Raw genomic sequence first — 27,134 nt, 5'->3', positions numbered from 1 at the left:
ATGCTTTGTAACGTATTATCTACAACGAAATGCATGACATAAACAGCCGGAGGAGATTGCTCACCTTGCTGCCCTTGCTCCCAGGCTCCCAGCCACTGGCGCAAGGGATCCACGAGATGAGAGGGAGAGAGAGAGAGACAACAGGTGCTGCGTGAGGTGAGGTCACGAGTGTTTTTACAGCTAGGGTTTAGGATGGGCCGGTTTTGTTGGGCCTCAGTTTCAACTGGGCTTTCAAATGAGAGGTTATACTCAAACGTATCGGATGGACGTATCGCCGAGTATCGGACGCGTATCGTGAATTAAATTATTTATTTTTAAATCGAATTAATCCGATACGCGTATCGAGGCGTATCGGGGCGTATCGGGACGTATCGAAGTATCGGGGCGTATCGGATACGAGTATGGCGACCATCCAGACGTATCGGTGATTCGTAGCTCCCCGCCGTGCAGCCATGGTTCCGAGAATGAAACTCGGATGCATGGCCATGGTGCTTCTGACGAAGGGTGATGGGGGCGTTTGCGGCGGTGAAAGAAGTGATGGAGGCTTGTCCATGGTTGTAAGGAGGTCCGGCCTAAGGGCCGAAGCCAAAGTTGCCGGCGGTCGTCGTTGCAGCGAAGGTACGACGTCCATGGCGACCATGGAAGCGATTACCACGGCCACGACGAGCGTGGAAACGCCGTCGATTCCATCACCGGCCGTGGATAGGAAGAACAAGGAATCCTCCTTGTGTTGCAAAGAAACGGAGATGGCATGGATCCATGCTTACTTGCTGAAGTTTAGATCTCGTGGCCTCGTTTCTCTTGCTCGTAGTCAGTAGAGCATGCGTGCGTGGTAACATGTTGGAAGTGGAAAAGTAGGAAGAGTGATAAATGATAAAGAGTTGTAAGAGCTCTCAAGTGATTCTCATTGATGCGATTGTTTACATATATATACATATACAAGCCCAAAAGGTACGATGTTCCTTGGAGTTGGCCCCTTGGAGTTGGAGTTGGCCTCTTGGGTTTATTATTAACTAAATAAATTAATTGATCATTAATGAAATATTTCACAACAAAACTAATATAGTTTGGAGGAACATATGAAGATCTAAAAACAAAATGGGTTTTTGGAAAAGAATAAGACGTAAGACAATGTCATCCTACCTACAATAGTCTTTGTTTTTTTGGTTGGGGTTGGGGGGGAGGTCAAAAATTGATTGCCACCTTATTCAATGTGCCAATAACTAAAACCACTGGAGTAATGGACTCAAATTCCATCACAAAAAATTGGGCAAAGGATAGTTAGTACACCAATTATTCTTATTAGAAACTAAGATTGCATTAATTATTTTGTAATTCCTTAATTATAGAAATACAGTTACGCTATCTATTTGAGCCTGGTTAATTACTACCAATTAGTCTCATTCGAAAACAGGGATGCATTAACAATAGCCTATAGTTCATTAAAGTGTGATATACAATTATGCTATCTATGTGTAATTCACAATGAATGCCTCCATATATATTAGAGTGCTAGAAACCCCAGGCACTTCAGGCCACATTCTTTTGCTCTAAAGAACAACCATACCCTTCCAACATTAGGTTAAGTCTGTTGAAGAATACATAGAGATACAGCATGGGGAGGCGCTGCAGCAACCCTGTGTGTGTGATGTTAATCTTGGCCTTCGTTCTTTTTGGGTGCCGACCTTTTCGTTGTAAGTACACGTCACTACTTCTCTTCTGGTCAAATTTTATATGTGTGTGTATTATCTACCGAGGTACTAATGAAAAGTGTATTCCAATAGGTAGTCCTGCACTCTCTGAGGCTGGAGCCTACCAAAATAGTCCAACCAATTCAAACTCAAATGCTTTTGTGCCAAAAGACACATCGGTATCTAAGACCCAGCAGATCTCCCTCAAATTCTGCATTAAATATATCTGTGCCGGGTTTAGTTGTTATTGCTGTGACAACCAAACGCCGTCGCCTCCTTGCTACGACACCAAGAGTGCTTGTCAGGCTGAATGCCCTGCATGCAACCCTGTTTGCCCCCCGGACCATAGCCACATCTTCGAATGATGATGATGCAAGGTTATCCGTAATCTTCCTAGTGGTCCGCCACTAATGGAGAGAAAATAACTAATGTAATAATGTGGAATACATATATATATATATAATCGTCGAATATATTTCCTATGCTTGTCTTCAGTTTTTCTACAGCCATTTCTGAACACGATGCATGTGTATGTGCATGCCTTTGTTCTATATTATCTCTTAATAATATATGTGCAATAATCTTTCCTTCATGATAGGATAGATCTATTTAATTATATAAAAATATTACTCAATTAACTGTTAATCCAGGGAATCCATAACCTTGGGATATATGTAGAACGTCAAATTTGGACTTCGTATGCGATCTGAGTGTCGATTTTAGTGCACGCTGCTCCTTGACTCCGAGGCAGACTCGAACTTGGGATGTTGTGGGCCTTCGGCTTGACTTGGACGCCCCGTCTGATCTATTCCTCCTCCAAGTCTTCCTCCAAATATTTCCCGATCCTCTTCATTATTCCTAACTACAATAACATCATTAGGTAGCATAATATTCTCATAATTACTAAATGTACATAGGAACGAGCTCACATGTTGATTAGGCGATGTGCACGAGCTCTAGTGATTGGTTCTTGCATATCCACTTGAGGAGTGTTGTTTGTATCCAAACGAGTTATGTTCTCATCATCCTCCCCCTCTTGAAGCGAAGTCGTCCTCAACGCTAGTTTATCTTCTTCTCCCAAGTATGGTTTCAAATCTGCAATGTTAAAGCAAGGTGGGGCTAACTCCAAACTCGGAAGGCAACTCAAGTTTATATGCATCATCATTTATTTTCTCAAATAAAGGATCAACAGCTCTTGGTATTAATTTAGAATTTCTTAGCTCTGAAAATCTATCTTTACGCAAATGCAACCACACCAAATCACCTACATCGAGATTAACTTTCTTTCTACCTTTACTACCAGCAATTCTATACTTTTCATTCATCTTTTTAATATCTTCTTTAGTTGTTTCATGAATTTTCACTTCCTTAGCATTAAGATGTATCCATTCAATAGTAGGTAGAGGTAAAAGATCAATAGGAGCTTATGGGTTAAAATCATACACCTACCTGAAAAGAATTTACCATGGTGGTGGAATGTTTCGCCCTGTTGTAAGCAAATTCCACATGCAGCAAACATTCTTCCCACATCTTCAAATTTTTCTTCAAAACAGCTCTCAACATAGTAGATAATATTCTATTCACAACCTGTTTTTGGGTGACAAGTTGTAGAAAACAGCAGCTCTGTCCCCAACTTTCCATAATGTGCACTAAAAGTGGCTTAAGAATTTAGCATCATGATCTGAAACAATAGTAGAAGTCATACCATGCAAGCGAACAATCTCTTTGAACATCATAATCACTTTTATGGCAAGGAATAAATTATGCCATGTTGGAAAATCTATCCACTACAATAAAAATAATATCCCTCCCCCTCTTAGTTCTAGGCAAATCCAAAACAAAATCCATAGAAATATCCACAGCGTCCTCATCATACAGTGCGCTTCCGGCTGCTAAAAATTGTGTGCATAGGAGGCATGAACACAGGAGCTCAAATGCTTGCCCCGCCTTCCACACCACTCTCTTAAGTCTCCTAGTGCAAAAGGACAAAATGACTTGCCGTGGCACATGTGCTGTTTACCTTAACCGATTTCTGTTGCTTATTCATATAAAAAAAAACCACGAAAGCCTAGATTTCCATGTCTCAATTCCCTATTTCCGCATCAGCAATAGGCAGCAGGCTGGTGGTGCTAGAGCCTTTGGGGAAGCTCTAGTCAAGGGGATGGATTTCTTGGGCAACTTGAAGCACGCGTTAGAGGAGGAACAATTTTTTTGAGAGTGAAAGCAGGAACGTGGCGTGCGCATGCCCATGGTGTCCTCAAGTCGCGATTAGTGAATAGCAGATGAATTGTCATCTCTCTGCTGGAGATGCACTGGTACTAGTTATGCAGAATATCTTGATAATTGTCCAACATGGTATATCCATCTCAAGTGTTCTTCACACTGTATGTGTCACATTATAGTGTTTTTGACACTCCAGGACACTATGGGATCATCCCACCTTGTGTTTCGTTAGATTAAGGTCCATCCAATGATATTTACTTGGTTGGAGGTACCTGGATAATGGGATGAGAGATCTATCGGTATGGGTCCATCCCATGTTCTTTTTTATGGAAAGTACCAAGGTGATAGCATAAGGACCTACCAAGTGGGTCTCACGTGTTATCATCCCCTCCTCCGCTTCCTTATATCTTGCTAGCATATGCCCCTTCCGCTGCTTTATCGAGTGCATGGAAATGCCGCCTCTCAATCCTACTGCCGCTTAGGACCCCCAGGTGAGCTCTGCCTCCGTTTATGCCCCACACTCAAACTCTGGCTACTACTAGATCTTCACCACGGCTGCACCGTAGCACTGCCCGCCACAGCCCTCGACGTGTCCGACCACTGTGGAGTATAATTCCCCAAGGTCGCCCACTGCACCCCTCCACTCTGCCCTCACGCTATGCTACACCGTTACTAGTACACTGCCCACTTCTTAATTGGTTATCTTGCTGATCCATCGCCAATTATTGTTTTTGACACTCTAGGAGCCGCATTAGAGTGTGTACCCAACATAGGTTATATATTAATCAGTACTTCCTTGTGCCAAGAACACATTAAATGTCAAGAAACACACGAGAACTCTTTCCCATGTGGCAACACTAGTGATTGTTTGCTATAAAGAGATATTCCTAAAAACTAAAAAATTCCAATGTTTCTTGCGTGCTTTGGAAACACATAATAGTTACTTTTGAACTTGCCGTGTGTTGGCACATGGGAATTTCAACACATGGACATATTTTCATAGAATGGTGTTATGAAATACCATTACTCTACGCACCAGACTAGTACTTCGAAGCTGAAGCTATCTCCATATGTGGTTGTGGCTGATGTGACCCCTCTCCAACAACAGGATGAATTGCTTCCAGCTTCTTTTGGAACTCTTGCAACTTATCTAGACCCGATTCCGAGACCACAGATTTGACCACTACATCATGATGTGGCCGCCCATTTCCTTGTAAGTTACATCTTGGCTCTTGCATCAGCCTCTTCTTTCTCATCCTCCCAGTCTCCAACAATGTTGCAACTTCGAGTGTTCTATATTCAGCTTATGGACGTTATCTGCCACCACTCCACCACTATCATGGCTCTCACTGCCTGATGCATGGCTCTCCATGACCAATATGGTGAAGTGGTCAATAACAACATCCTCAAGGGATAACACAACAGAACCAACCATTGCACCACACAGAATGTATAGCTCATTAGCCTTCTTTAACAAACCTTGGCATCGCTTGGAGAAGCATACTCTACGTGCTTCCTCATTCTCAATGAGCTTGATCTCAATCCTCAGAATTGCCAAGGCAGTAGTTTGTTATATTAGACTATGTTTTTCATGAGTTTATGTAGATGGAGACAATATACAATGATGAAACAGTACATATATACACTTATCCCTAATGGTGCACTAAACACTGGTAGTTTTAGCTTGTCCGTACTGAAACTTCGTGATCCAACATTGTAATATTCATATTATTATGAGGCAAGAAATAAGGTCATCAAAGAACTTGTAGTTTACAATAGGGGTTTTAGGCCATGGCTGTCTATATACACATAACCTACAAGATCACACACACACTATGTGTGTTGTGCACATCCTTGTGATTATATTGCTGTATTGATTTGATCAGCTAGTGCTGATAATGTGGTTGTCACAATCTACATAGAGAATCATGTAAAAGGAAACTATCAAATGTGGGCTTCAGTCCCTGTTTGAATATGGATCAGCATCTTCAAGCTAGTGATCAACGATCTCTTTCTTATCATTGCTATCATATTCTTCCAAGGAAGTCACCTGTATACACTCGGTTCCATGTCCTCTATAGTTTTACACAATGCTTCTTTTCTCCATTGATCACTGAGCTCCACCATGAAGACTGCAGATTTTGCTGCTAGAACAATCCTATGCACAAGAAAGAATCTGCCTTCGATAGTGCAAGTGGCATCTGCCCCTTGCTTTGACTCTTGCAATTTCTCAAAATCCTTTGATAGATCTGATAGTGGTACAGTAGCACAATTTCTTGGGTAACTTTAGTCTCTCACACCAAAGGATCTTTCAGAATTGTAAAGCTGCAATCAATCATCAAGTGATCTGACTTCAGAGGCTTTCTCACCTTCTAACCCTAGCTCTAAAACACAAAAATAAAAAGGCAACGGGAGGCTTGGATCACACACACACACAGACAGACACACACACACACACACACACAAGCAACATGCTATCGAGTGCTCCAACTTCTCCAACTTTCCATCCAACTTTACTTGGGTTGGAATTTGAAGCAGCTAATGAACATGTTTACACTGCACAACGGTCGACATGCACGCCTGCACTTCTTCTTGAAGATTCAATAATGATTTCTAACACCAATGCTTCAAATTCATATAGGCCATGAGAAATTAATTTGACATCTATTCAAATCAGTCTCCATAACTAGTATTGTTATGAAGAATATCTATGCTGGTCCTCAGGAAAGCCGGCACCTATATTATCCGTTCTGGTCCTCTGGTAGCCCTAACATGGATATTGTGCATACATTCCAGTGTTTCTGTCTAATCCTGTGTCATCTACCAGGACAGCACAGACGGGTGTTTGGTCCCAACCGTGAAATATACTCATACTTTCATGAAGAAGGTTGTTCCCAACCATCAAGGAGGCATGGTAAATAAAGTATTTTGCTTAGCTAGTGTTGCCAACCGTCACGGGAGGCATGACAAATAAAGTATTTCGTTTAGCTAGTGTTGCCAACCATGAAAATATATCTTTCACAATTCTAAGCGATCCATGACAAAAAATATATGTAATATAAGCATTTATATATTAGTGAGGCCCTATGTTTGGTTTTACGGCACATTTATTCCAAGAATAGATGTCAAGTGTTCAATGAACATCTCCTCCGATCGTTTTCACACACCGGCCGCTACTTAATCTTTAGCTTGCCATGTTGTGGAATGTCTTATTTTCTATACTGATGATGAGCGTGGATATGAAAAAGTTCAGTGTTTGCATGTCTTCTGCTAGTAGATGTAACTGGGGAGCAATGGCGAGCTAGATGATGACCTCCTTAGCAACAAAGAGCTGTAGCGTGATGCTGCCAATGTGACGTTGGTTCCATTCTGGTTGCTCTGTAGAAGTTGAAGCTCTCGCGGGACTGCCAATGTGAACAAGAGTTGAAAGCAGTGGATGTTGGGTTTAATCTTGTTTTTTAGTAAGTCTTAGCTTTTATAGAAAGCCATATTTTTAGTATTGGCAAGTATTAGTAACATGCATGAGTCATGTGCACGTACATGTGTTTGAGTCCTATACAAGACCAGTCATGCATGTATATGTGGACTTGATGCAAGTAGGAAGCAAGCATAGTTTAAGAAACACTAGCTATTTTTTGGCTGGTCAGGTGGCATATACGAGCGCGTTATAGGAGGAGGTCTACGAGCTTGTGGAAAGTGGCAGCCAATCATGTTTGAATTGTAGTCTTTGTTGTATGTTTATTTGGTAAGTATACGTGCAAGAGCACGAACTCCATACCAGCCGGTAGCTCATAGGTCTGGTCGGTCATGTACTCAGAACTATATGAAACCAAGAGCATGGACTTGGTAACATGAGAAATAGAGAAGAAGAAAAAGCTAAGTTGTCGTGGCGTGAGAAATCTTTATGTTCCTGTGTTTCTCCTATTCATGTGTATTAGATCCTGGTGAAAAGGCAACAGTGACTCCCCCAGCTTTCAAAGTATCGGTGTTGTATTTGGTTTTATAAATCAACAAAAAATATGCGAATTCTTATTCTTTTTACCTATTGATGAAAAGATGTCACTGCGGAGGATTCCCTCAGTTCATTTTATAACATAAAGCGGGGTGAACCAAAAGTAAATGGTTGTGAGACAAGGAAATTCTCATGGTAATTGCGAGAACGATGTAGCATTACCAATATCCTTAATTATATACCAAGGACGGTTCAAAAATAAACACCGAAGAGTAAACTCATTTTTCATTGCCGTAGTAATCTACCAACTAATTCTAATTCTCAAAGCAAATTAAACTCTATCTTGTAGTTTCGGTATTTTATATATATCTAAACTAAATTTGCAATTGTAGCAGGCCGGCTGGGCCGGCAGGTGTTACCAGCCGTCAGAGGACCCAGTCTCACCTCAGGTCGGCTCCACAATCAGTCAATCAGGCTCTGTGGAGCATGCCCTTCCGTCGAAATGTTTCCCCTCCGCCGCTGCTGCCCTCGACCAAATCTTTCCACCGGCGGCGAGGAAACTCCAGGCGCCGGCCTGTCCCCACACTCGCTCCAACGCCGGCTGCATGCTGCCCTCTCGGTCCCTGCCAGTGCCACCGGGCGCTGTCTCTCGAGCGCAAGCTGACAAACAGCATGACTCGACGCGGCACGTGCTCTGTTAGGTAGCCACGCCTCCGACGACGTCCTTTATTACTTGCCGTATGAGAAGCGTGAGAGCCTCCGTGCCTCAATTCCCCATCGTCAAGAGGGCAACTCCCTAGGAAGGCTGCCGGGGTCCCGGTGCGAGAGGAACGCAGCGCCGACGAGGCTAGGGATGGGGTACACAGGCGGCGTGAAGCGCGAGAGGGAGGAGGAGGAGGACGAGGACGGCTCGCCCATGGCGGCCGCGTCCCAGCGTCGCGGCGTCCCTCCGTGAGTTGCTTCTCCCTTAATTCCATCGCCCTCACTCCGTCTCCCATGGCGTCGTCGTTGCCGTGTCCTGTGCAATGTATTCGGAATCTGGTCTTGCGATTCACAAAAGGCTGCCATTTTTCTGCGATTTGCTTCGCCGGTCTCGAGATCTAATGGTTCTGCATACGATCTGTTCTGCTCTTCGTCAAGGAGGCCGGCGCCGCCACCTGCAGATGAGCCGCCGGGGCTGCTGCCCTTCGAGGACTCGATCCGGTTCGTGCTCGCCGTGAAGCGCGAGTTCGCCGGCGAGCCCGTCAAGAACCTGCAGTTCCTCACCGTCATGCGCGGGTTCAGGCTCGGGATGTGAGTGACAATTTCTTGCTCCGTTTGGCTTCCATCCGTGGGACTAGTTAAGGTCTCATTTCTGGTTTGTGTGGGATTTCAGCTTCGGCGTCGACGGCGTGGTCAGCCGCCTGCAGCCCCTGTTCCAGGGGCACCCAGATCTCATCCGCGATTTCAACGCCTTCCTGCCAAGGGGATACGTGCTCAGGGACAACCAGCAGGGAGGTGATGCGGATGCCTAGATGTGCTAAACCTACCTGAGCGGTTCATCCGTACCGGTTCCATCTGCTGCCGGTAGTTCTGTGATCCTAAATCCGGACTGTGTCCATTATCCTGTGTGTTATTTGATACTCTTGGAGTGAGAGGAACCTGAGGTCATATTTCTTGTTTGTTATATTATGTTGACATGCATGCATATCTTCCGTCTAAGGTCCTGTTTGGATATAAAGTATTTTTGGAGTATTAGATAAATACTACGGTTTTACAAAATACTTTGGTTTTTAAAACTCATGAGTGTTTGGATGCAAGAAACTTTATGGTTTTAAAAACCGTAATACTACCATAATCAGTCTTTTTGGAGTTTTAAAAACTTCACTCCAGGCCTCTTTTTTCTAAACCATGGTATTGCACGTTTTTGACTTATAAAACTACAGTTTTTTAATACTGTAGTTTTCTAAAACTGCAACATCCAAACATGCCCTAAGTGTTGGGATGCTGGGCAAATAGATCTGGATCGTTTGAATATATATGCATATTTTGTCTGGGATGCGCGGGAAATAGATTCGGCTCGTTTGAATGGTACGGGATAATAATCTTTTAAGGTGCATCATACGTGCGCATGAATCAAGTCTCCAACTGAGCTGGACAAATGGAAAGCATGATGCGCAGGAAAATAGATTTAGTTGATTTGAACGTGTAGGAGGAATATTCTTTTAGGGCATATCGTACATGCTCATAAATGAAGTCTCTAGTCGAGCTCGACAAATAGGAAGCGACATACATGCATGGTAATGTCTTGACGGGAGTTTTCTTTTCGGATAAAAGACTAATCTTTATTCTGATCTTTGCATATGATGTATACACTCCACCAATGGTAACAGAAGATTAGACAACATCCTCATTTCGCTCTTCCTGTTGCAAACCTCCATTATGCCAAATATGGTAGCTCTCCTCTTGCAGCTCTTCCTGTTGGGAACCTCGCTCCATGATGCCTAGATGTGCTAAACCTACCTGACTGGTTCATCCCTGCCGGTTCCGTATGCTGCCGGTAGATCTGATCCTAAATCCGGACTGTGTCCACTATTCTGTGTGTTATTTGATACTATTGGAGTGAGAGGAACCTGAGGTCATATTTCTTGTTTGCTATATTAGCATGCATGTTCCGTCTAATTGTTTCAGGATTGGGGGCAAATAGATCTGGATATTTGAATTTACATGCATGTTCTGCCGTTGGGATGCGCGGGAAATAGATTCGGTTCCTTTAAAAGGGTAGGGAAGAATACTATTTTAGGTCATATCGTACGTCCGCATAAATGAACTTTTTAGTCGAGCTGGACAAATAGGAAGCAAACATACGCGGGAAATAGATCTGGTTCATTTGAACGGGTAGGGGAGAATATTCTTTTAGCTAGCATATGTCGTACGTGCGCATAAACGAAGTCTCCAGTCGAGCTCGGCAAATAGGAAGCGACAAACGTGGTAATGTCCTAACATGAGATTTCTTTTTGGATAAAAGACTAATCTTTATTCTGGTCTTTGCACATGATGTATACACTCCACCAATGGTAACGGAAGATTAGACAACATCCTCATTTCGCTCTTCCTGTTGCAAACCTCCATGATGCAAAATATAGTAGCTCTCCTCTGGCGCATCTCTTGTGCGGAGAACTCTTTAACCAGAATACCAGATACCTTCCTCCCCTGTGCTTTTGGTCTCCTACTGAAAAATAGAACAAGGCTGCAAACTGCTTCGTGTTTCTGATTCCTGTGTGAATCTTGATCTGAGCTGCATTTTGTTGGGGGAGGGTTTTCTGAAATTTCCTGTCAAGAACTCATTGTCAACAAAAGAGAGTAATTGATTACAGTGAAGGATTAAACCGGAGTAATTGATTACACTGCCGCTACAGAACCAAGTTTTGGGCAGCGATGAGGCAATGGACTGAAAGCCGCTTCCCTGAGTATGCGGGGTGGGAGCAATTCGAATTTTTCCATGACATCTCCCGGCCATTGTTGGCAAGTGATCGGCATGACCATCGGCCTACCAATCCGGGCGGTCTGCTCACGGTTTTGCCTTTTGTTGCCTGGGATATGGAATGAATGCAATGCGAGGATATTTAGAAAAAAAATCACACATCATCGGAAAGGATAATGGAGAGGGGCTAAAAATCGTGTGCTTGAGGAGCCAAACGGCTTAAGGGAATCATCCCGGGAGCTTCAGGCTGTGCATGTCTTTTTCTTTTTGCTCCTTGCCTCTGTCCTTTTTTTTTCTTATTCCTGTACAGCTTTGAAACTCTTTACTCTATCAATACCATACCGGACAGTAATGCCGGCCGCTTCAAAATAAATAATAGTGAAGGAGTGGGACCGGGCATATTATGCCAGCATAATTCTCCGGAAAAGATTTAGATGGCTCAATAGACCTGAAGGATGGTTGTGAAACATATAAGCTACTCTTCAATCTAGCAATAATGTAGCTTTTTTCAGACCAGTAGAAATTTGAAATAAAAAGTGAGACCAAGTCATAAGTTTCTCTGGCCACCTCAAACAATGCTTTAACTGTACATATTTGAAAAAAATTCAGAACTTGTTAGTGTGATCTTGTTTTCTTCGACACTTGCTAGATAAATATTTTCTTAGTTTCAGAACTAGCTACTTCAACATATTCTTAAATTGAGAAACATCTTTAGTTCAACCTGTCTTATCAATTTTGTACATAGCAATAGTTAGGGCTTTTTGTACTGACTAGCATAGTGCACGTGCGGTGCTACGGTTAATATTTTTCTAAAATATGGTTAATATAAATTATGTTACATGGTTTGAAGATTAAAAAAGAGACACGGGAAGCATAAGATTTCAATTTTTTGGCCATTCAGTCCGGTAAATTTTAATTTGGCCCTAAACACACTTTTAAAAGTAGTGCATAAAATCTTTTGAGGTATTGTCATTCACTTCAAGGGAAAATCCATATGACTTTCATCAATCTCCAGTACGTGAATTAATTTCATAACTTTCTAATTTGTGTTCTGAAAAATAGTCTAAATGGTGCATACCATAAATTCCGAAGGAAATCATGGAAGGTACGGTCCCGTTTTCTTCCATTTCATTTTCTGCAATGTATCCCTTCCTTCCTGAGTTGTACTCAAACGGTGTTGCAATTTTGTTTGCCTCACAGAGCTGATGACGGCGTTGACGAAGCTGAAGCCGGAGGAGACGCTGTGGCTCAACATGAATCCAGCGACGGAGCAGACGCCGTGGCTCAACTGGAAGCCGGCGACGGAGTAGATCCATGCATGGACCAAGCTGAACCTGACGACGGATCGGAGCTGAACCCGGCGATGAAGCTGATGCCGTGGGCCTTTGCATGCAGACATCCACAGTGGCATGCAAACCATGCGAGCTACCCAATCCATCCGTCAAGTTTTCATTTTTTTCTTCCTCTTCATGCACGCACTGAGGCGTCAAGTTTTTTTTTCCAACGGATGTTGACAAAATTCGGTTGTGTAGGCCCCGTCAATATCAAGAGGAGGAGGCACTACACTCCTTGTATAAAACGAACTATATCTATGCCATGTGTTTAGAAAGGTCAGCTCCTGCCATGATGAAGGTCAGCTCCTATGACGAGAAGGACAAACTAGTGGTGGCACTGAAGCTTTCAAACCCAAGAAGAAAAATTGTGGCTGCCATATATTTAACCCGGATCGGATGCCATCAAAGACGTTCCGATTAGACAGCGCCAAACTATCCGTGACCTAGCAAACGCTTTGCGCATGTCAAAGAGCAAATTGCGTAGGCGTCTGATCAAGGAAGGGAGTTTTAGGCGCCATACAAATGCCATAATGTTCACCTTGACTGAAGATAACAACTTGACAGCCAAAGCATGCCAGATGAACCAACTTTCAACTCTTTGTATCTACAACGTCATGTACATAGATGAAAAGTGGTTTTACAGGACAAGGAAGAACCAAAATTATCACTTGGCACTTGACGACGTAGAGCGGTACGGTGGAGACTGGAGAGCAAAAGGTTTCACTGAATAAATGTTTTTGGGGTGGGATTAATTACGGTATTTATGTACTCTAAATTTGCAATTTTAGCAGCCCGGCAGATGTTACTCTCCGATAGCGATCCTGACTGAGCCCAGCAGTCTCACCTCACGTCGGCCCCACCCACAGTCAGTCAATCAGGCCAACGGCAGCGATACCCTCTCCGCCGCCGGTGCCGCCCACAAGTCCACAACTCTTCACTGGCGGCGATGAAATTCCGAGGCCAGGTCGCCCTCCTCTTCCCCTCCGCCGTCCCCGCGCCTTCGTCAGCTCCAGGCTCTCCCGGTGCCTGTCCCCACACGCGCTCCTAGTCCTACACCTGCTGCAGCCTCGCTCGAACGCTGCCACCCCGCCGTGTCTCTCTCGAGCGCAAGCGGACAAAAAGCATGACTCGACTCGGCACGTGTTCTGTTAGGTGGCCGACGACGTCCTTTATTACTTGCCGTATCAAAAGAGTGAGAGCCTCCGCGCCTCAATTCCCCACTGTCAAGAGGGCAGACTCAAGAGAGCAACAGGAAGGCTGCCGGTGTCCACCGTGCTTCAATCCTCCGTGCTCGGGTAAAGAAGCGTCGACAAGGGGATGGGGTACACAGGCGGCGTGAAGTGAGGCGCGCGAGGGAGGAGGACGGCGCGCCCATGGCGGCGTCCCAGCGTCGCAGCAATCCGTGAGTCGCTTCTCCCTTCCATCGCCCACTCTCCGTCTCCCATGGCGTCGTTGCCGCGTGCCATGCATGTTTCGGAATCTGGTCTTGAGATTCAGAGAAAGCTACCATTTTTCTGCGATTTGCTTCGCCGGCGCTGGTCTCGTCATCTAATGGTTCCGCATCGACCCGATCTGTGTTCCTTTCCGTCAACACGGAGGCTGGCGCCGCCACCTGCAGACTGGCCGGCGTCGGTGCTGCAGCCCTCCGACGACTGGATCGAGTTCCGTCGGGCCGTGCGGTATGAGTTCGCCGGCAAGCCCGGCAAGAACCAGGACTTCCTCGCCGTCATGCGCGGGTTCAGTCTCGGGTTGTGAGTGACAATTGCTTGCTCTGGCTTCCATCCGTGGGATTAGTTCGTGACTTTACGGGCTCATTCTTTGTTTGTGTGGGATTTCAGCTTCGGCGTCGACGGCGTGGTCAGCTATCTGCAGCCCCTGTTCCAGGGGTACCCCGATCTCATCCGCAAATTCAACACCTTCCTGCCAGGTGGATATGAGCTCAGGGACAGACAGGGTGGTGGTGCTGATGCCTAGGTGTGCAAAACCTACAGCGTGGTTCATCCGTGCTGGTTCTGTGTGCTGCTAGTACTTGTGATCCTAAATCTCGACTGTGTTCATTGTCCTGTGTTTTATTGATACTCTTGGAGTGAGAGTGACCAGAGAGCATATTTATCGTTTGCTTTATATTGACATGCAAGTTCCATCCAGGTTTTTGGGATGAGCAATAAATAGATCCGGTTTGTTTGAATTTACGTGCATGCATGTTTGGTCCGGGATGCGCGGGAAATAGATTCGGTTCGTTTGAATTTGAAGGGAGAATATTCTTTTAGGGTATGTTGTACGTGCGTATACACAAAACTCTCTATTCGAGTTAGATAGTTGGGAAGCAACATGTGAGGGAAATAGATTCGGTTCATTTGAACGGGTAGGGGAGAATATTCTTTTAGCGCGTATCGTACTTGTGTATAAATGAAGTCTCCAATCGAGCTGGACAAATGGACGCCACAAACATGGAAATGTGGTGCGTGCGATTTCTTTATGAATAAAAGACTAATCTTTATTCTGGTCTTTGCACATGATGCATCCACTCCACCAATGGTAATGGAAGATTAGACACCATCCTTATTTCACTCTCACTGTTGCAAACCTCCAAGATGCCAAAAATGGTAGCTCTCCTTTTGCTCAGCACTTATACGGACACCTCTTTAAACAGATACCTTCCTCCCTGTAAGATTTGGATACCCCACTGAAAAAGATTGAGAACTGCCTGTTGTTTTCATTCCTTTGTGAATCTCTCACCTCCGAGATCTGATCGATCTACAGTGTTGGGGGAGGAGTTTCTGAAATTTCGCTGCCAAGAACTCATGAACATATTTAGATAAGCATCGATTATATTTGATTTTGTTTTTTAGCTGGTACTAAGGAATGGCACCAATTGAAGTCCCCTACCAAAAATGAGACAATAATATATTCTTCAGTGTGCATCTTTCCATCACTTGTGGCAATGTGCAGCATATGTGAAACATGGAGCAGATAGCTGGTTGATCCATTGTTTTAAACAACTGAAATTCAGTTGTTAGTGTCAACAAAAGAGGATAATTGATTAGAGTGAAGAATTAAACAAGAGTAATTGATTACATTGCTACTACAGCACCAAGATTTGGGCAGCGATGAGGCAATTGACTGAAGGTGGCTTTCTTGAGTGTGGTGGGATGGGAGCAATTCCATGGCATCTCCCACTGGTGGCGGGTGATCGGTAAGACCACAAGCCCACCAATCCAGGAGATCTGCTCGCTGTTGCTTCCTGTTGCCTGCGAGCTATGGAATGAATGCAATGCAAGGATATTTAGAAAAATTCTCATCATCAGATGGGCTGATCACGAAGATATTGGATGACATTGTCATATAGTATGCTACAAGAGCCAAACGGCTTAGTGAAATCACCCCCGGGCTTTAGCCCGAGTCTTTTTCTTTTGGTTTTCTGGTACTCTTGCCCCTACTAAAGTGCGATTGTGGTTTTGCCTCTCTCTTTTTAAATTTGTGATTTTGCCCCTTACTTTCTACTAATCAATACAATTTTCCATTGGTCTTGGCATGTTTGCCCCTATTTTGTCTATTGACTAGAGGCAAAATCACATTGACTTGTGAATAGCAAGCGCAAAATCATGAAGTTAAAGAATAAGGGCAAAATTTTAATTACACTTCAATGTAGGGGCAGGAACACAGATGCCCCTTTTCCTTTTGCTCCTTGCCTCCAGCCTTTTTTCGTTTTCCTATATAGCTTTGAAACTCTCTACTCTGTCAATATATCATTTCGGGCAGTAACGCCAGCAGCTTCAAAAAAAGATTACAGTGAAGGAGTCGTACCGGGCAAATATATATGCAAGATTGCAAGCTAAGCATCATTCTCCAGAGAAAGATACATGGCTGAATAAACCTGATGGATGGTCGTGGAACATATAAGCTACTCTTCAATTTACCAATACCGAATCTTTTTTTCAGACCAGGACAAATTTAAAAAAAATCTGACCAAGTCATAATAAGTTCCTCTGGGCACCTCAAATAATGCTTTAACTGAACATATTTTAAAAAAAAATCAGAACTTGCTAGATAAATATTTTCTTTAGTTTCAGAACTTGAGTAGATACTTGGTTCAGCTGAGGAAATACTGGTGCTACTTCAGTTCAGGATCATCTGTAACTTATTCTTACTTGAGAAACATCTTTAGTTCAGTCTATGTTCTATCAATTTTGCACATGGCAATAGTTATGGCAATGGACTTTGTACTGATTTCTGTTCTTTTCCATGAACATAGCAGGATTAGATTTGTAGCCTTTTTAGTATATTGATATGCCTCCTCTTCACCATGATGTGTTTAGCACTGCCATTGATTATTGCATCCATTATCGTCTTATCTTCCAAAAAACAAATGCTGGTCGGGAAATTATGAACAAAACAATTATCTGCTCTTATCTACGCAAAGAATGGCTGCGTTTTCTCTTTAGATTATATGAATGATATGAGTTATCATATAATCTGGAGCATTTTACCTCTATAATTTTCCAAATATGTCATTAGCATGATGATGTAATAATCGACAATGGCCATATGCATTGGATGATGCAAAAGGTCAGAACTTTATTTTTCTAAAAAATATTCCAGCAAACAAGGCTTCCTTGATGAGATCTATGGCGTTCTTGATGTTTTGCATGCAGAAATCCAAGCAGGCAGATCCATGGAGGGTGTCTTACATTAGTGGTTTTGAATGCCATCCAAAGTAGCCGGACTTTGTGTAATGACATAGTTCCAAACATTCTCCAAGCTTAGTTTCCCATGAGTGTTTTTTAGGTTATTTGCCTTTGAATGCTTGTCAAAGATTGTGGGTTCCTCTTCTCCAAAAGCTGCTTCGCTGGGAACCTGTACAATGACTGCCTTGTTCGCGATTGTCTCTCTCCTATATCCATGGTAGAAGTTCTCTTAACATAATTACCACTGATGATTTTTTTATTACTAGCGTACATCTTTATAATTATAGTTACTGATCGGAAACAGAAACTGAAGTCCCTTTGTCGAGTACGCCACGTAGTGCCCCTTCGTTCCCTGGCACCTTGCTGTTCGGTGGCCGGGCCGACCTCCACTTGTACTTGTCGTATGGACAGCCGAATGCCATCATCACTTGGCGTCTTGGGAACGGGAGCCGAGGGAATGTATATTGTTGCTGCCGCGGCAGGGGCAGCAGGTGCTAGAGATAGAGGCGCGGCTCACTAGCTCTGACCGATCGAAGGGATGGGTCTCGCTGGCCGCCTGAAGCGCGTGAGAGGGAGGAGCAGGGTGCACCCATGGCGCCCCGAGCTCGCAGTTCTCCGTGAGTAGACTCACCTTACCATCCTCTCTCTTCCTCCCGCGTGGCTTCGTTGCCGGTATGCGTGATCTAATGGTTTTCCATGCGCCGATCTCTTCGTTGGTCAAGGAGCCCGGCGGCAGCGGCGCAGGCGCCACCTGATCTCGGCGACACGATCCAGTTCGTTCTAGCCGTGAAGCGCGAGTTCGCCGGCGAGCCGGGCAAGTACGAGGAGTTCCTCGCCGTCAAGCACGAGTACCCGAGGTCAGTGATGACGATAGCCTTTATCTTGCAATCGATTGCTAGCTTGCACGCCTAGATTTCAGCAAGAGATGCAGCAGCAAGCAGCACGTAGTGGCTTCAACCTGCCGTTGGTAGCCAGGGAACAGGGGTGAAGAAGTAGTACATGGCATCACGAGCTGTTTCATTTCATGGAGATCGTCAGGCTGATTATTCCTGTCGCTATTGTTTTTGTGGGTTGTTGCAGCATCGGCGGCGTGGCAGCTGTGATCGACCGCGTCAAAGTCCTCGCCGGGCACCCCGATCTCATCCGTGGCTTCAACATGTCCATGCCAAGGGGTTACAAGCCCACTGATATCCTGGGAAGGGCGGCCCAGGCACTGACCGAATGAATGAAGGTTTTCTTAGCTCATAGGTGTGCCTATGGCTACATCAAGACACCAACCTTTTGCCAACCGGTTGCTTTTTTTACAAGGGTAATTGTATCTAAGCTGAAGTGGTTGAATTTGTAATTCAAAGAGTAACTGAAGTGCGGATATCGTATTAGGTATATATCCATATTCCATCTAGATGTTTTATTATGTGTAAGAAATAGATCCAATTTGCTTGGAAATTGTGCAAATAATATTAATTGGAATTGCATTTGTCAGGACACGGGTGGTACATCGTATGGGTAGTCCTACCCGTAGGCCACACACTATGACCTCTTCTCCCTCAAGGGGCCGCATCAGCCATGACAACCTACACTACTGGAGAACGGCACATCAATCCCACGCATTAGTCTCGATCGTATTTAGGCCTAAGACTAATATAGGCATTGGTGCAGGGTCTAACGTCTAGAGGAGAATCGGAGCCTCCAACCAGTACTAGAAGTCTCTCTTTAATCCCGGTTCATAACGCTAACCCGTACTAAAGAGTCACCATTTAGTCCCAGTTGGCCTTTATCAACTGGGACTAAAGGGTCGCACGTTAGTTTAAAGAGAAATTATCCCATATAGAGTTACATATGTTATCCCATATAGAGTTACATATGTTATTTAGGTCGGGGTGGTAACGAAGCAATGCACGGGTTTAAGTCCCGTGGATTGCAGGGCAGTGGTGCTTGCCAATTATTTATTTGACCTTGCACACCCTTTAGTCCCGGTTGCTACAAGCCGGAACTTTTAGTTCCAGATTCCTAGTCCCGATTGGGAAAATCGGGACTAAAATGGCTTCACAACCGGGACTAAAATGGCTTCCCAACCGGGACTAAATTGCTTTTCTATAGTAGTGATATGTGACGTGACAACGCAACAGCCTCCGTGAGTGCACTGCCATATAGCCACCCTTTCTGGTATTCCCCGCAAGCGCAGGCTTCATGCACCGGTGACATCTTGGCACGTCATGATGTGCCTGCCCCAGCTACCCGACGACTCAAGAATTCCCACCCTCTTCTTCCTTATGGAGTCCTGCGGTGTTTGGAGGTTGGAGACAAGCTCGAACTCATGACTATGGGCCCATGACTTAGCGTACTGAAACAGCAATGCCTGTTTGGCTTCAATGAAGTGAAAGGAAAGCCCTCTATTTCCGGCCTAGTAAGGCAATAACCCACTTGGCCACGGTCTTCTCCTGAATCATGACCTTCTAGCATTACCGACCGACCTTTGACTCATGATCCTCCGACTCTAACCCCAACCTTAATTTGTGATGAGGGCGCAGTAGGTGGTAGCTAGCTGGTGTTGATCACATTTGTGAAAATATTAGTTCATGTCATACTAGTTTCATGATTTCTTGATCCACTAAGGTGATCTTCAAAAAGGTATCCTCATTGATATCACATGGAGCTAACTCCCGAGGCTACTAATGTTTCCTTTGGAACTATATTGTGTGGTAGGCTCTTTTAGGTGATTTGATTCCAAATGAGGAGAAATGTGGAATCAAAGCAAAGTTTGGGGGAGACGTAGTTGGTCAAGAAAGAATTGAGGAGAAGTAACCCAATATAAGATCAAGAAGGGGAAACAAAGGGGGAGAAAGTTGATGGTCAAGTTCGGCTCAACCATAAAAATGAAGCCATGGACTTAGGGGGAGACCGAGTCCTTATCAAAGTTGGATGGTGGTAAGAATCCAAACAAGCGTAAATGGTTCAATTGGTAAATTTTTGCAAATTTATACTTACTTTGATTATGTTTTCATTAATCACCAAAAAGGGGGAGGTTGTAAGGAAAATAGGCACATTAGGCAATTATTGTGATTTTGGTGATTGAGTGACAATATAGTCTTTGGAACTAACAAGTCTGCTAAGTACATGTTCTTAGATTCCATGAATTTCGTCCAAGCCTTAGCAAAACAAGAAACCAAGTTACAACCCAATGAAGCTTTGAATTGGATGACTTGCAGCAAGAAGCAGGGTACCGGATGAACCAATACCCTCCAAAATACAAGGGTCAGATCAATACTGTGAAGTAGAAAGCTTAGTGTCGGCGTTTTATAGCGTCAACTAGTGAATTTGTGCTGCATGTGCGCTCCTATGGCCTAGCTCTTAAGGATATAAGGGTTATACTGGTCCAGGCACTAACGTCCTATGTCCTATCTCGGTTGAATCATATTCCTGAACTCGAGGACTCAATGTTTGCAGACGTTGAGGGTGACCTCTAACTGGTAAGAGTGGTAAATATGTCTAGAGTTGCGAGAGAGAGTGAGAGGGAGACATACTCTCCCCTTTTATATGTTAAAGGGGAGGCAGGGTACAACAGTTAGTCAGGAGCTAAGGCGGACCCTATCTGTCAAACACCAATGGTCCTTCTCCTTCATCCCTTGATCGGTCGGCCGTGACATACAGTGGTGTGAAAGAGGTGCATCAAGACCAGGATTTCCTGCCAGTGGGCGGGTCTGACACTCGCCCATAATGTCGTCGCGGCCTAGGAGCCCAGGTCTGCCAGAGCTAAGCCTCGTCCTATCCCATCAACTATTTGACGGGATGGTTACAGAGGGGTGCGTGGGTAATATTACGGCGATGATGATGGTCTTCAGCGGCGGGTCGTGTTCACACAGGAGGTGGCCCTCTCCTCTGCTCGTACGGTTGGAGAGGTCGGGTGGCCTAGTCACTCGTCCAGTGGGCTCTGCCCCTCCGATCGGTCGGGAGTCAAGTTCCAACGGTCGGGAGTCCAACCTCTTGATAGTTGAGCCCTCGGCGAGAGGGCCACTTGGTCACTTGATGGCGAGAGGGCACCGGCTACGTCCTCTTTACTTGGTATTCTATACCCGGGGTATTGGTCTTGACACTAAGTAGTACCGGATGCACCGCCACAGCACCAAATTAAGTACCGAATGATTCCATACTATAGATAGAGGCAGCGGAGCAAGCACTAGATTTTTATGCAAAGAGGAGGATGTCAAGTGACAAAAGATTTTGGAAGAAGACGCTTCAACACCAGATGAAACGATGCTATTCCGGAAGAAGTACTAGATGATCTGGTACTGAAGAAAAAGTTGGCTTGGAACATTGTGGCTGTGGGCAAGAGGGGCCAATGGCTACTGATTAAAAAGAGATTACCAGATGAACCGATATGTGTCCTACCGGTGCACCGGATCATCTGGTACCACTACATTTTATCTCGCCGTAGGAGCAATGACTCTTTTGAGTTGTTAGGCTATTTACACCTCCCTTAACTCGCTCATTTGGAGTTGCTGGAGTTCAGAGAAAGCACATACATGCTGAAGAAGACATCCAAGCCATTATAGTGCTAAGGGCCTGTTTGGAATCGCGCCTAAGGCGCCACGCCTAAGGTTAGCTCCTTGCCACACATGTGGCGTGCCTAAGGGGGCTAGCGTAAGCTCAGCGTTTGGTTCTTTGCCACGCCTAAGGTTAGGCGCAGATGGAAAAAGTGTGGCAGCTGTTTGGTTCATTGCCTAACTTCATTTATGCCACATAATTTTTCAAGCGATTTTTTAGTATACCATTCAAACAAAATACAACAAGCTCATAATACATGTGGCCAAATCCATATAAACAGCCATACCATGTTAATAATATGTCACAACATCCATAACACATGTTCATAACAACTGATTGCATATCCATTAACTAAAGTTCACAAAAGGGTGAAGCAACAGCTATCACCAAAACTATCCATCTCCATGAACCGTCAAGCAGAGCCTATAAAAGAAGCACTCATTGCTTAACAAAAGAGTAGAGCAGCCTACAAAATGTGCAAAAGAACTCCCAGTCTTCATTGACCACATCCTCCTAGTTGAAAACTCGACGAGCCTAATACAAGTGCAAATTGAACTTAGCAAAATGTAAACAATTTTCACAATGAATACTGAAATAGAACGAGTATTACCTGAGTACTTAAACAAAATAGCAGGCCACCATACATAGCCCATTCACATCCCCGAATCGCTAAGAAACTTGAAAACCCATGACTGGAATGTTACCTCGGATGAGCCCGATAAGAAACTACGCATCCCCTTTTGTTCTTTGGATGCTAGAAATGTTCCTACCATCAGCTTTTGGTCAGTAGTTAAAGTCATGTTCTCAAGTCTTTGCCATAATATATCATCAGAGTTGCGCATAGATGGTGGAGGTGGTGGTGGCTTCCTGATTTCATTTTGAAGTTCCACTAAAGCAGTTGTGATTGCATCTCCTACCCTAGACATGCGGCTCTTTGGTCTCACATCTCTCTTCTGTGGTTTTCCCTCACTTCTTAGACGCTTGACTCCCGAGCTAGATGAGCTTTGCTCAGCCACCTGGGATGCCATGCTGGGTTGGCCACTTATAGGAGAAGGTAAAGTGTCGGAATCATCACCTAGATTATCTTCAGGCGGAGCATAGCTGGACAACTCATTGCATATGTCATCATCATAATCATTATCTTCATCAGCTTGTGTCTCATTGAGACAAGTGTTAGCGTCCATGGCAAGAGAACCATCAGCACTGCTATTAAGGAATAGTTCTTGCATTTCATTGAAGAATTTGATGGGCTTGGACAGGAGCCTTCTTGCCCTGATCTGCATACGGTAATATGCTATTTGTTAATAAACAATTTTTCATTCATTTAGCAACAAACTGACAACAAAGATTGGAAAAAGAGAATACCTGTAGGTTAGCCTTCTCTGACTCTGATATGATAACCATGGATCTTGAGCTGTCAAATGTGTTACCACTCTTGCTTAATGCTGTTCTAATAAACTTCCAATTTTCCTTGTAATGTCTGAAATGCCTCTCAACTTGAGTTGCAGTTACCCCCATATTGAACTGCCTATTCAATGCCTCTGAACACTTGAAGTGATGCTATTTTTTTATCTTGAAACCAGCATGCTGCTCCTTTATGTAGTCAATGAACCAACCGAGCATATATTTAGTTTGATCCTCATCCCATAGAATGGTCCTCTCTCGAGTGCTGCCATCACCTTCATCCTTTTCCTTCCCCTTGACCATATCTGTACTCAAGATCAATTTATATCAATGTCTCAAAACAGCCACATAGTATAATTAAATATGGTGTTAAAACAGCCTTGTAATACAATTAAACATCAACACAATTAAATTACATAGGGTCTGAAAACAGCAACACAAATATCTTAAATAGGATCCCAAAACAGACATATAATAATATCTCTAAATAATTAAATAAGGTCTCCATAAACCCATACAATACACAGTCTAATTTCTCAAAGCAGCAGCACAAGCATCAATTTTGGTCCCACTCATCCCACATTTGCTGCGCTAACTGATCACGTAGGATTGCCCATTGCTGGTTGTCCCTATTAATATCCCCATGTGAACGATTGCTTCTTGGAAGAGTTTGAAACCATGTCGCATCATCATAAACATAAATATCAGGCCCATCATCAATTATAAAGTTATGCAAAGTGCAGCATGCCAAAACTATCTTGACTTGTGTTTTTAAAGGGAAGAATGGTTGACTTGTAAGTATCTTAAATTTGTTTTTGAGTGTGCCAAATGCCCGCTCAATCGTTGTCCTAAGAGAGGAGTGGCGAAGGTTGAATAATTCTCTTGGACTCTCCGGTCGTCTAGTACCCTTAAACTCCTTAAGGTGGTACCGGACACCTCGATATGGAGGTAATATGCCAGGTCTAGCAGCATAACCAGCATCGGCTAAAAAGTAGTGACCTACAATTAGATTAAACTACAATTAGCTATTAATTTTGGAAGCTAAAACACGGTAATTAATGACTTGACTTATACCTTCTGGAATTTTTAAGCCTGATGGCCGTGACAATGCATCTTGGAGCACAAAAGAATCATGAGCTGATCCTTCCCATCCGGCCAGCACATATGTAAACTTAAGGTCAAAATCTACGGCAGCTAAGACATTTTGTGTTGGATAGTGCTTTCTACCCCTAAACCTATCTTGCATATATATAGGAACCGATGCCGGTATATGTGTGCCATCCAATGCTCCTACACATTTCTAACACAAAAGAAAAAAGTGCTCCTGTTAGTGACTACTATAAATTAATAGAAAAATGAATTCATTGCATTATTATATATATTACCTCAAAGTATGGAAAAAATCTTCCCGGGCTGCTGGATATCTTTGGATGTGTTTCCGTAGTTCTCATGACAATAAGATCACGAGACAATACACATAAAGCATCCAAAACAGCATTAAAATATCTACTAACAGTCTCTCCGGAGCGTAAGAACTCAAAGCCAATTGATCTATTTGTCCATCTGTGACCAACAAATTTCAAGAACATAGCCACTTGTTCCTCAATTGACACATTGATACTATCCTCTAACAATCCACGGGATCTTAAATGACCACATAACCGGTGAAAAACAACTTTACGCATGCGCAACTCACTAATACAGTTGGCTTCAGTTCCATTATATAAACGGTTTAACCTTTTTTCTCTTTCCAAATCTCTTTCTAATAAAGAACCGTATTTGGGCCTCCTCATGAACCTATGTTCTTGTAACTTGTACCACAACATGCAAACACAAATGGCTATGCAAATAAGCAACCTTCTTCTTCGAATGTTATAATCATAATAATAATACTCAAGATAATCCTCCATTGCACCCATCTATAAAGATTTAAGAACTATTTTAGAATTACAACGCATACGACATAAGAAAAATCTAGAGAACAGTTATACCTTAAATTAAAGGAGAAGATGACTGTTCTCGCTGAAAAACACCTGCAGAAAAGGATTAAAAATGTTACTTGTGTACACAAAATTATCAATTGGGGGGTAAGAAAATTGTATGAAATTTTCAATTGGGAGGGGGGGGTTAGACATGTGTAGGGAAACAAATGATCAATTGGCTCTGAACTCAGAGGAGGTGGGGGGGGGGGTAGACGCCACAGAAGCAGAGGAGACAGAGGAGGTGGGCGGGGGGGGGGGGGGGGGTAGACGCCACAGAAGCAGAGGAGGTGGGCGGAGCGGAGGAGGCCGCGGCCGTGGGCGGAGGGGGCCGCGGGCGGAGGGCGCGGGCGAAGGGGGCCGCGGGCGGAGGAGGCCGCGGGCGCGGCCGGAGGTGGGCGCGGGCGGAGGGGGCTGCGGGCGCGGGCGGAGGGGGCCGCGGGCGCGGGCGGAGGAGGCCGCGGGCGCGGGCGGAGGAGGGCGCGGGCGGAGGGGGCCGCGGGCGGAGGGGGCGCGGGCGCGGGCGGAGGGGGCCGCCGGCGGAGGGGGCGCGGGCGTAGGCGGCCGTGCGCGGAGGGGGGCGCGGCGGATCTGCCCCGGCGGTGGATCCCGCGGGGGTGGGGGGGGGGAGCGCGAGGCGGAGCGGTGCGCGGGCGGAGGGTGGCCACCGGGGAGCCGCGGGCGGAGGGTGCCGCCGGCGGAGGGGGCGCGGGCGTAGGCGGCCGCGGGCGGAGTGGGGCGCGGCGGGATCTGCCCCGGCGGTGGATCCCGCGGGGGTGGGGGGAGCGCGAGGCTCGGCGGGCCAGTGGGGAGGGGGGCGCGGCGGGCGGTGGCCCGGCGGCGGGCCGGGGAGGAGGGGCGGCGGGGAGGAGGGGGCGGCGGTACCTGCACCGGCGCGGACGGGAGGACGAGCTCGCGAGGGTGTGGCGTGTTGGGTGCGGCGGCCAAATCGAGCGCCGCACCCGGTGGCGTGTTTTGCCGTGGCGAACTGTTGTGGCGTGCCAAACAAAAGTGTGGCGCGCTAACGTTAGCTTGCCTCCAAACGCCTGCCTAATACTGTGTGGCGCGCCTAAGTTTAGGCGCTGGCGCCTTAGGCGTGTCTCCAAACGCGCCCTAAGTGATCATATCCAAGGCATTAGAACATACTTAGAGTGTGTTAGTTCTAGGTTGGGCCTAGAGAAAGAGAGTGAGCAAGGTGTTGTTGCCTTATGTTTGATTCTTGAAGTGAACCAACCTTTTAGGCTTGGTGTGCCGGCCCCTTGGAGTCTTAATGGCTCACCGGCAAGTTATCGACCCTCCGACTTGGTGTGAAGCATTGATAATAACTATGTACAGAGGATGAGGAGATCTTGTCCTTAGTATAGAAGCTCCATAGCTCCATAGCGAAGATGGCATCAAGATGACCATTAGAATGGAGCGGTGAGCCTTGCCTTTGTGGCAAGCTTCTTATCCTGCTTGGTGAGAGCCTTAGTGGCGAGCCTAGGACCCTGATCGGGAGAGACTTGGTGACTGGGATCATATCCTTGGTGCTCCAATGTGGATAGGAGTGGCATTTGCCTACCTATATCCTCTGACAAGACCTTGTTTGCGCGGTTCAGATCATCACTGCAAGATCGGTTTCCCAACTGTCTACATGGGAGTAGGCATGGAGGTTAAGCTGTCCGACGTTTGTGGGGTTGGATGGCCTGGGGAAAGTCCCCCCTACTTTCTGCACCGCATCGTCTTTAGGAACATCCATAATTGCTCACCCACAAAGTGATTTGGTGCACTTGCTTGATAAGAATCCAATATGTAGGCCTTTTGATCCACAGTGAGTCCTTTTGGGTTGTTTGATCAAATTTAGTCATTTTACTCC

At 45.1% G+C, this 27,134-nt stretch overlaps 2 protein-coding genes across 3 annotated transcripts; one reads left to right on the top strand and one right to left on the bottom strand.

The window, feature by feature from the left end:
* Nucleotides 1-13,952: 13,952 nt before the first annotated feature.
* Nucleotides 13,953-14,795, top strand: LOC112898497 (paired amphipathic helix protein pst1-like). Of its 2 annotated transcripts, none has more exons than XM_025966833.1 (2): nt 13,953-14,411; nt 14,502-14,795. In XM_025966833.1, the coding sequence occupies exons 1-2, from the start codon at nt 14,107-14,109 to the stop codon at nt 14,635-14,637; spliced, it is 441 nt and encodes a 146-aa protein (XP_025822618.1). In that variant the 5' UTR covers nt 13,953-14,106; the 3' UTR covers nt 14,638-14,795. The 2 variants fall into 2 exon arrangements, with proteins under 2 accessions (XP_025822618.1, XP_025822617.1); XM_025966832.1 differs by having other exon boundaries at nt 13,953-14,414.
* A 7,502-nt stretch (nt 14,796-22,297) lies between these two features.
* LOC112897979 lies at nt 22,298-23,223 on the bottom strand. Its single transcript, XM_025966385.1, has 2 exons — nt 22,507-23,223; nt 22,298-22,430 (listed from the first exon to the last, which is right to left on the bottom strand). The coding sequence occupies exon 1, from the start codon at nt 23,177-23,179 to the stop codon at nt 22,550-22,552; it is 630 nt and encodes a 209-aa protein (XP_025822170.1). The 5' UTR covers nt 23,180-23,223; the 3' UTR covers nt 22,298-22,430; nt 22,507-22,549.
* Between the last annotated feature and the right edge of the window lie 3,911 nt (nt 23,224-27,134).

This window comes from Panicum hallii, chromosome 6 (assembly GCF_002211085.1).
Source record: "Panicum hallii strain FIL2 chromosome 6, PHallii_v3.1, whole genome shotgun sequence".
NCBI classification, from domain to species: Eukaryota; Viridiplantae; Streptophyta; class Magnoliopsida; order Poales; family Poaceae; genus Panicum; species Panicum hallii.
The sequence above is the reverse complement of the archived record's forward strand: the minus strand, read 5'-3'. Positions and strand labels throughout refer to the sequence as shown.